The following is a 10,262-nucleotide window of genomic DNA, read 5'->3' as shown; positions in this document are numbered from 1 at the left end:
AGGGCTCGTTCCATGTGACCCCACGTCCGTGAGGCGGCTAGAACTTCATTGCCGGGACCGCACAGACCCCGTGGTTTCCCCCTCACCAGGGGTCGCTGCTAGGTGTCTGCGCGTCCTGGCTGCTGGGAACACGTGGGGACACCAGGTCTCCCGGCTGCGGCTCTGGGAGCGGGAAGGTGGGGTCGGGAGGGTCTCCCGGCTCAGGAACAGCGGCACCTGCACAGGCCCCCAGCTGCAAGGGTGGGCTCCGGGAGAGCGCGGTAAGGACTCACGCCTGGGCCTGGACGCTGGAACAAGGGGTCCCCTCCGGCGCCGGGTGTTGCCCGCGGAGCCCACCCTTCTGGGAGGTACGACCTCGGCACGTGGCTGCATCCCGTTCTCACACTGAACGTCCAGTTCTCGGACCTTCCCTCCTCTTGCACCAGCAACAACACCCGAGACAGCTGTGGTCAGACCGGAACGCCCACAGGCCAGAGACCCAGGCGCTGTCCCCGCCGGCCTGTCTACACGAGACCCGTCCACCAGCTCAGGTTTTGTACCATTTATTCTTGTAACAACAAATCATACAAAGCCAAGGCAGCTACGGAGCCCTGTGGGGCCCTGACCGCGCTCGCAGGCTTCCGAGGCTCAGCGTGGACAGGGGCGCATGTCGCTGAGCCCCCGCCCCCGCAGCCGCAGGAGGTCTACGTCGTGGGTACAGGGTAGGGGTCACAGGGTTCCGCGGGCCATGCCCCCGCCCCCGACACACGAGAGGGACCGAGGGCCAGGGAGGAGGGTTTTGCCACGGACCCCGAGCCCGGTGTGTTGGTCTGGTACACTCTGGCCATGGTCACTCTGACGCGACGTGGACCCTCCGTGCCACCCAATGGTGCCTCAGAAGCGTCTGGACACACGCTTAGCCTCCACCCAACCTGCAATCTACGGACCTGGCCGACTTCCCCAGGATGCGGCCATGGGCTCGTTCATGAACCAGTCTCTTCAGACACCCCGAATTATCCCTGGAGCCCCGCGGTGCTTTCGTAAGTAAGAGCACCGCACAGTGAGGCCCGGGCACAAGGACCATGACTGTCGACGGCCACGTACCGTCCCAACAGCCCCCAGTGCCCGTGTGACCGTGAGACATCCTGTGTGCTGGCCAGAGGGGACAGGCACGTGGGCTCCGGCTCAAGTCCCCCAGGACCTCGCGCAGCCCTGCAGCCCCTCCGCGGAGCCTGGTGCGTGGTGATGGAGGGCGACGGGCGTGTGCGTGCCAGTTGGGGAGCCGTGGGGTGAACGTGCAGAAGCCGGGCACGGCCGCCTGTGTAGGACGTGGCTCGTGTCCCAGCTGCATACCCAGCCTGGGCCCCTGTCCCCCACACAGCTTCCTGGAGCCGGAACTCCGAGAACATGCCCACCCGTGAGGACCACCCGTGTCCCTGAGGAACCGGGGCTCCCCCTGTAGACGCTCCTGCACCGGGCGGCTCTCCTCAGCCGTAACTTACAGGAACACAAACAGGCACTCACAGGGGCAGGTGCTGAGGAGGCTGACCGAGGACTGAGGCCCTCGGCCACCTTCCTGAGCAGACCCGTGGCCCAAGACCACCCTAAGTCTGAGCGGGGTTTCTCGTTGAGTGTCCCGGGTGGGGCAGAACTGAACTGTAACCACGGCAACCGGGTAGGTCCGGCCACAGAAACCACTTTGGAACCCATCTGAGCGTGTGGCCGGGGCTACTGGTCTTGTCTCGTGTCACCGCGAGCCTCCCTCGGGGGCACACGGCGTGCTGAGGGCATCCACGCTTCCCCTCCACACGAGGGAATCTTTGCAGCTGCGTGCTGGCTCTCGGCCTAGGGAGCAGAGCTGTGGGGCTATTCTGGAAACTTCTGTAGGAAGCCACATGCGGCAGGGTCCCCAGCCTGCCCAGTGTGCTCCTCGGGGCGCCGAGTGTCAGGAGTAGATGGTGACCACCTCCCGGCCACTGCCCCGGACCAGAAGGACCCTGTTGAGCCCCTCGGTCAGGACCTCAAGGAACTCCATATCTGGGGTGACCGGAGTTAAGGGCGCAGCTGGCCGTGCCGACAGCAGTGGGAAGACCGCCCCACCACGCAGCCTGTGACGCCAACCCTGCCCACCACGGGCCAGCCAGGCGCCCCGCAGATGCTCAGGGTCAGCAGCCCCCCGCCCGCCCAGCTGGGAACGGGAGGCCGCCTGCACCCTGGGGCTCCGGGAGCAGACAGAAGGGTCTGCCGAGAACGCAACCACCCGCCAGTCCCAGTCTGGGCACCAAGCAGGCACAGAGCCCTCCAGCGTGTGGTCAGATCAAGGCTGGAAGCCCAGGAGCCACCTGCTGGGTCCCTCTCCCGCCTCCCAGTGTTGGAGGAGAGAACAGGGGCCACACCCCGGCGGACACATGGTTAAGGGCATGAGCCCAGCCTGGGGTAGAGCCAACCTGTGACCTCCAAGGTCAGGCCTGGTAGCCTCCACCCACCCAGGAGGGACCCCAGCTGAGGGGCTGGGGGCTGGGAACCACATGTACTGTGGCTTATCTAGGACAAAAGGGACATGGGGCCCCACAGCTCAAGGACGATGTCCAGCATGGGAGCCAGCCAAGCAGGAGCTTGAAGCCAGCACCGAACCCGTCCCAGGACCAGAGGTCCTCACTGTGCCATGGCAGGTGGGGTCCGGGATGGTGAGGGCCCCACGGTGGGCGTTTTGGGGCCGCGGCTTGTGTCTGCATTCAGCTCACTCATGGTCCGGGGTCCTGTGCGTCCCAGGGTCTCCACTGAGGTTCTGAGTGGCCCAGGACACCCCACGGTCACAGACACTTGAAACCAATCAAGAACCATTCACCTGGGGCCCCCAGACGCTGCTTTCTGGCACCCGGACCAGGGGTGGGGGGCGAGTCTGCTCCCCATGACTCTGAGGTCGCAGGTCCAGCCCAGGGGTGGAAGTTCTGGGCCCCCTGCCCTGCCCCCACCCCAGCAACCCTCGAGCAAGAGAAGCCGCGCCCCACACCCCCAGCCCGTCCCGGGGAGCTGCAGCACAAAGGATACAGTTCTCATCCCCCTGCCGGTTCCGGGGAGGCCCCGGCATGTTGAGCAGGACCAGCCGTGCACCCCGGGACTTGCTGAGGACGACCCCGTTGAGCTTCACAGCCGTGTGCATTCTCCGGACGTTGGACTGGTTCCTGGGGGAGAGGGTCACCCAGGGCTCCGGCAGGCCCCGGGGAAACACAGCAGGAGTCAAGTGGGGTTAGCTCCCCACAAAGACCCCACGGGGACGAGCCTCCATGCGAGGCCGGGGAGCCCTGACAGGATGTCACCCACCCACGAGAAGGCACTGATCTCTGAACATTCTGTGGGGGGCATCACTGAAACCCCAAGCTTCTGCGTCTACGTGCGTCCCCCATCGGACACTGTGCTGCTGGGCGTAAAAGGCTCTCCCTTGTGCACTCCAGCCAGAAGGCCAGGCCATGAGGCCTGGAGCTAAGCCCCCGAAAGAGTACACGGGGGCTTCTCACTGGTCCCAACTCGGGGAGGTCCCAGGAGACCCCGAGACGCCACGCAGAAGCCGCCCACACACCCGGCACCCAGACCGGGGATTCCAGTCAGAAATGAAGCCACGAGGGTCCACACCGGGTCTGGGCCGCCTGGACACTGCTGCCCTCGGCTGAGGACGGATGGACAAGCGCTTCCAACCCACCATGCGCTTCCTGCCCCTCCACCTCGCCAACCGCGTGGCTCTGTGCACCCGACCACACAGGCCAAGCGCCCGCTGTGCGCCAACGGTCCTCCAAGCATGCCGGGCGGACGCCAGCCTGCTGCCCGCACTCCCTGGTGCTCAGGCACCCAGGGGGTCTCGTCTTCCTCTATCCCATGTGCACCACGCGGCCACAGGTCCCTGCAGTCCTGAGCACGTCCCAGGAAGCACTCAGGAGACGCTGCCAGGGAGGGCCAACTGCCTCCAAGATGTCCACAGCCCCGAGCTGGAAAACCCTGGAACCTCCAGTTCCCAGCTGAGCCACACAACAGGATCCGCGGGCAGCCCGGTCACTGCACCCCAGACTCCAGACGGGCGGGCAGACAGAGGCCACTGCACAGTGTCCGTCGGGGAGGCCACACCCTGTCACCAGCTCGGCCAAACACACCCATCACGACCACCAATTCCCAGGAGGAGCACAGGGAGCCGGGGCCCCCCGCTTCTGTCTAGTTTCTCCTGATAAAATTACAGACTGAGCACCTGTCTGTGGCGCAATCAGGGACCTTCCATTACAAGAACCACGAGTTAGCTGCCTGCACAGACCACAATTACCCGTGTTTGGGGACAAGAGCCACTCCAAAAATGAGCGTCTGTGTGCTATCGAAGGATCCCTTACGGCTGAAAGTCTGGGAACACATATAATCTTACAATCAGGGGTTTGGGTCTGGCTGGAAGGGCCCTTGGCTCCAGGATGACCTGCCCTGTTGAGGTCACAGGGGCGCAGAGACGGCCAGTGTGGCCCTCGTGTTTCCAGGAAGCCAGCAGAAACCTGCTTCCGCTCCCAGTGGCCGTCCGAACGCACCAAGTCAGGGGACTGGTCATCCTCACACCGCATGTGGCATCGAAGCACTTTCCAAATAGCCTCCAAGTGGAGTCTGGGGGTGGTGGGCCGGCAGGGGCAGGCGGCCATGTGCCAGCAAGGGCAGCAAGGGCGGCAAAGCGGGGACCGCAGCAGACGAGCAGCTGGGGACAGAGGCCCCACGGCACCACCAACCACCCCGCCCGTCAGTCCCAGGCCACCCACAGGCCGACCTCCGCTCCTCCCAAGGCTTCCCCCGGGGCCGAGCCCCCAACCGGGAGCCCCCATGCACCCTGGGCACAGCGTCAGCAGGCCCACTGCTCATGTGGCGTTTCAGGGAAGAAACTGTCCTCGCGTCTCCGTGCCTTCGTTTCCTGGAGGATCCATGCGGGGAGTGCGCCTGGTGTGCAGATGCCCAGAGCAGACTGGGGCCCACGCAGACGCCCGCCCTGCAGACCCGCCACATGCACTCCACGCCCACGTGCGCCCATTTCCGGGGTGCGGGCTACGCGGCGGCTCCAAGGGCTCCAGAAGGAAGGGCAGCCGCCCGCCACCCCTCCGCAGGGGACACACCCGCGGGTGCTGGGGGGCAGGGGGCGCAGCAGCCTCCAGCAGGCCCCCCTCCTGCCAGCCCAGCTGCCCCCAGCGTCGCAGCAAGCATGCCCCCTTCACGCCCCGGCCGGCAGCGTCCTGGCGAAGAGGACCCAGGGCCGGGAGCAGGACGTTCCGGCCCCAAGAGCGGAGCATGTGGTCGCTCAGGCCCCCAGACGCGGACGGAGCTGCCGAGTGCGCCCGCTCTGCTCTGCTCCAGTGCTGGGTGCCGCGCACTCAGACGCACGGAGCTCGGCTGTGCCCTGAGCCGTCGGGACAGAGGGGAGTCAGCGGCGGCCCAACTCCGCCCCAGGCACGTGCACCCACGGCTGCACACACATGCACACACGCTTCACAAGAGCCACGTACGTGGCCAGGCATGCGAGGGAGCAGGTCTGAGAAGCGAGAGACTCACAGGCTTCCCCACTCTCTAGGCAGCAGAGAACACACAGAGAATGAGTTACTTCGGGACTGAACGTGAAAACGCTTGTGAACACTGGGCACATCCCCGCTGCCCTCCCCGAGCCCCCCTGGTCCTTCTCCATGAGGGGTCTGACCCCGGGCCCTGCCCCCACCCACCTGTGCCAGCCCTGGGGGTGCCTGGCCCCATGCCACGGGCTGAACTCTGGCCCCGTGGGCAGCCGGCACAGACAGCAGGTCACAGCTGGGAGTCCCCAGCCCCCAAGAGCCCTGACCGCCAGCTGCTGGGACCCAGCAGAAACAGACGCCCGGATCCCCGGGATGGTGTCCCCGGCAAGTGCCTGCAGCCAGCCCCAGCCTGAGAGTCCTCCCATCCGCGGCCGCCCAGGCCTGCGGGCCACACTCACGGCTTCAGGCTGAAGAGGTCCTTGAACCCGGAAACGCCCGGCTCCTTGCTCTTGTACTTCTCCGCAATCAGCTTCTCCTTGGTCCAGGTCATCTGCACCTTGTCGGGGGTGGACGGGGCCTGGGTTCTGGTGACCACCACGGAATGGGATGCGGTGTTCCTGTCGTGGATGAGCTGAGCCTGGCGGGACAGCGGGAACGGTGACAGGACCCATCCTGTGACCTCCTCTTGGGGGCGTGCTCACTCGCTCCCAAGAAGACAGAGGGGGATGCCGGGGCCACGATGCCGCTCCAGGCGCAGCCCGTGCCCCTCCTCCTGGGCGCCCGCACTAGACTCGGCCGTCCTCCCGCCCCAGCTCTGCGGGCCACTGAGAACGGCCCACGCCTCCGCGACCGCACGAGGGAACATTTGCACCGGGAAGTCTGTACTTGATACAGCTCCACACACACAGCCCGTCCTCTGTCCCCGCTTCTCCGTGCGCCCACCTCCCGTTGCCCCCCCACCCCCCACTCATGGACAGCGAGCGCAGAGGAAGTCAGGGAGCCCCGGTTTGGGGCGGGGCCGGTGCGGGACGAGGCCGCTGGTATCACCAGGACAGGCTGGACAGGCCACATGCAAACGAGACCACGACACGACCCAGAGGTGTGCAGAGGGGGCTGGGCCCGAGGGGACGACAGGAATCGGGACAGAGCAACCGTGCGGTGATGTAAGGGAGGTCCAGGATGGCGCCCGCAGGAGAGCTCAGCAGGCCGGCTCTCGGGCTCACCATGGCTCCTGGCCGGACGAGGGACAGGAGGGAGGAGGGCGGCCAGGTGAGGGCCACTGCGGTCCGGGCAGGAGCAGGGCTGGGATGGCCGGAGGACACTGGCTCCGAGCAAACCCGTGGCAGTGCACAGGGGCGCCGACCCTAGGCTGGGTGTGGATCACGGGCCGTGAGGACGCGTGCAGGAGGTGGCAGGGCAGACCCAGCCTCCCAGACGTCCGCAAAACCAGGCGTGGGGACAGACGGCTCCCGTGACCAAGACCTGGTCCTGCAGGTCAGGCCTGCGCGGTGCGGCGGGGACACCCCAGGACGGGCTCGGGGCGTTGCCGCGTGTGTGCGTGGGGTGCCAGGCGCCCGCCCACCCCCAGCACGCGCACCTCTCTCTCCCGCTCCGTCTTGGACAGCTGCATCTGCTTCAGCATCTGGGACCGCTGCTCCATCAACAGCGTCTTCTCGTACGTGAACGCCGAGATGTCGCTTTCGACCTGGGCGGTGGGGGAAGCGCACAAGCGAACGTGGTCTCGGGCTGCCGAGCACTTCCGCCAATGTCCCGGCTGTACCCGGTGTCCCCCGCCCCCACCCATGCCCTGGCTGGACCCCACCCTCAGCCCCAGGGGCCCCTGAATGGTGCATGTGGGTGACCACCACAGCTGCCCCCGTGTCTGCTCCTGCGTCTACTCCCGACACGGGCCACGGCCCGTGGGAACCCCACAGCCAGCATGCACCGCGCCCCATCTCACACGCAGGAGGCACCCCAACGAAAGACGCCGTCTTCTGCGGCAGGACAATCAACGTCCTGCACAGGGAGTATCTGGTGCTCGGTGTACCCGGTGACCACAGGGCCAGGATCCTCTCTATCCCCTGGCCTGACTCTAGGCCAGTGGCCCTGGGTCCTCCCGCCTGTCCCAGGTGGGGTCGGGATTGGCGTCGGGCGAGCACCACCTCTGCCCTCTTGGGCCCCAGACCAGGGAGTGCCCCGAGACCCTCCGTGGACGTCCCACAAACGGGGGAGAGGGGCTCTGACGCATCATTCCTGTGTCAGTCCACCTTACTGAACTCAGTACTTTCTCGGGTCTTCCAGATAGTTGGGGGGCATCGTCCACACAAACGTCTCCTGCCTCCCACACGTGGGCTCCAACACCAGCTTTCCAGAAAGGGAGATGGGCGTGGGCAGCCGCCTACTGCCGACCTCTGGGGACATTCACGGGGGCTGGTTGTTCCCCAGACAACCAACTCTGCCGGCCAGATAGGCACGGACCCTGACTCCCCTGGAGCTCATTACAAGACCTACAAACTCTGCTCCGTGTAAAACAGGTGTTAACGATAAGCCCAAACCCTTCCTGCCCACACGCCCTGGCTTGGATGGGTTTTTCTAAGCCATGCTGACCAAAGCCATTTCCCTTCGTTAGGGACCCCAGCTGGCATTTGACGCTGGCCTCCCCTTCCGCCACGGGGCTCTCTGCCTCCCGAGGACGGTGCCCTGGGCCCTCATTGTCCATGGAGATGGGCAGGCTGTGCTGGTGAGCAGGGCCCGGGGTGGAGGCCTGCCCAGAAGCAGCGCAAGGACCCTGTCCGCCTCCCAGTGGAAGGACCTGGAGAGGTGGGTTCCAGCCATGGTCCACTCACGGCTCCCACAGGCGCATGTGGCCACGTGCAGCAGAACAGTGTCCCAGTCTCACGGAAGAGAGGCACTGTGTCCCTTAAAGCCACTCCCAGCGAAACTTGTAATCATGACTGAAATCAAGCAGGGCCACGGATTTTTGCCGCAAGTAAGTGACGCGCCAAGTACAACACAACTACAGGGCGCCTGCGGGGCTGCGGCGAACGTCCGCCTTCCGCTTGAGTCCTGATCCCGGGGTCCTGGGATCGAGTCCTGCATCAGGAGTCTGTCTCTCTCGCCAGCTCTCTTTCAAGTAAATAAAATTTAAGCCTTAAAATAAAAAGAACAACTACACTTCCTATAAAATCACACGAGTTCAGGCCTCACGGTGTGATCCTGCCACCCCCCCCCCCCCCCACTGCTTCCACCTCAGTCCCGTCCAGCTCCAAGGCACTGAACACGGACGGGAAGGGCTGGCAGGGTGACAGCAAGGGACAGAGGGACACGGGAGCCACCTCGAAGACGCCAGGGAGACCAGGGCAGCACAGCACAACAGAACCACCACGTGGTCCAGCGTAAGCCCGAGATGGGGAGGTAGTGTGAGTGCATGTGGACATGACCGGGGGAGACACCCCGGGAGAGATGCTGCTGGCCGGAGGCTCCGCTGCCCGGGAGCCCGTGCCGGGGCCCTGTCTGCAGGCGGGAACACTGGGAATTTGCAGACCAAGAGCCTGGGCCACAGGCTCACGACCTGCGACGGGCCGGCTGCCACACCTGCCCGCAGGACACGCTGAGGAGGGCGCGGCCCTGTGCGGGAGCGTGGGTCCCGGGCAGGCGCACCAGGACGAGGGCAGCGGGCTCGGAACCCCTGGAACCCCGCAGACCGCCTCACCATCTCCACCACCTCCACCTCCGCGCTGATCCTCAGGTGGTACAGGAACACCTGCAGGTCCTTCTTCATCTGGATGCTGTTGTCGTCCACCTGCGCCACCGTGAAGATGCGCATGCGGCACTTCCTCCACACCTGCGGCGCGAGGGCGGGGCGGGGCGGGGCTGGCATCCGCGCAGCAGGCGAGCCCCGCCCCCGCCCCCCCCCCCCCCGCCAGGCCCCGCCCCCCCTGCCCTGGGACCCACCCCCACCCGCGGCCCCAGCCCCGCCCACCTTGTGCTGCCGCAGCAGGAAGGGCAGCAGCATGAGGAGGCCCCCGTCGTGCACGACCCACCACACGTCGATGTCCCCGTCGCTGAAGCGCTCCTGGTTTTGTGGAAACAGGTCCACGTTTTTGGCCACGAGCAGGGCCTGCTGGGCAGCCGTGGTGTCTCGGACGGTTTCTGCAGAGAGGCAGGTCGTCCCGTGGACTTGCGGGCTCCGGCCAGCATGGGGACAGGCGAGGCCACGGGGTCCCCGTGAAGCCCCAACGGGCCACCGGGCCGAGGGGCTGGGACCCCCGGGAACCGCGGCACCGCAGGGCTGGCCCGAACGGCAGCGAGGCTCCCACACCACGGGGTGCTCTCCCACGGGACCCCAGGCGGCCCAGGGCCGGAGCGCGGTACCCACCCACGAAGTTCTTCCAGGAGAAAGCGTTGTCCTCCTGCTTCCAGGACTCGGGCCAGGCCATGAGCACCGTGTTGTGCTTCATGCCCCCCAGGCCGGCCGACTGGATCAAGTGGGACATGCCGTCCCTCAGGTTGGAGGACACCACCAGCTGGCAGAAGCCTTTGGTCTTCTCCACGCCCATCAGAGCGCGGATGTTCTGGGGAGACAAGCTGGGTCGGTGCCTTCTCGGGAAACTGGGGGGGCCAACTGCACACGGCCCCCAGCCTCCGGAAGACCACCTCACTCGTGCCCCCCGGGAGACAGGATGGAACTCCCCCTCGCCCGCATCCCGCTGGCCCATGAGACAGCTTCACGGAGGCCACGTCCCCGCGGGAACCAGCCCGGCCCTT

The 10,262-nt window shown here is 66.2% G+C and overlaps 1 protein-coding gene across 3 annotated transcripts in view; it reads right to left on the bottom strand.

Annotated features, from left to right (window-relative positions):
• Positions 1 to 526: 526 nt before the first annotated feature.
• SLC12A7 (solute carrier family 12 member 7) overlaps positions 527 to 10,262 on the bottom strand; it is a 65,798-nt gene continuing 56,062 nt past the window's right edge. For 2 of the 3 annotated variants that reach the window (XM_045998840.1, XM_045998841.1), the window contains exons 18-24: positions 9,874 to 10,069; positions 9,478 to 9,647; positions 9,208 to 9,339; positions 7,093 to 7,200; positions 5,954 to 6,132; positions 3,031 to 3,164; positions 527 to 2,016 (exon numbers count right to left, since the gene is read on the bottom strand). In XM_045998840.1, the coding sequence (XP_045854796.1) occupies positions 1,925 to 2,016; positions 3,031 to 3,164; positions 5,954 to 6,132; positions 7,093 to 7,200; positions 9,208 to 9,339; positions 9,478 to 9,647; positions 9,874 to 10,069 (1,011 nt within the window). In that variant the 3' untranslated portion in view covers positions 527 to 1,924. The other variant, XM_045998842.1, reaches the window with a different exon arrangement.

The sequence above is a fragment of the Meles meles genome, chromosome 3 (assembly GCF_922984935.1).
Source record: "Meles meles chromosome 3, mMelMel3.1 paternal haplotype, whole genome shotgun sequence".
Classification (NCBI taxonomy): Eukaryota; Metazoa; Chordata; class Mammalia; order Carnivora; family Mustelidae; genus Meles; species Meles meles.
The sequence above is the reverse complement of the archived record's forward strand: the minus strand, read 5'-3'. Positions and strand labels throughout refer to the sequence as shown.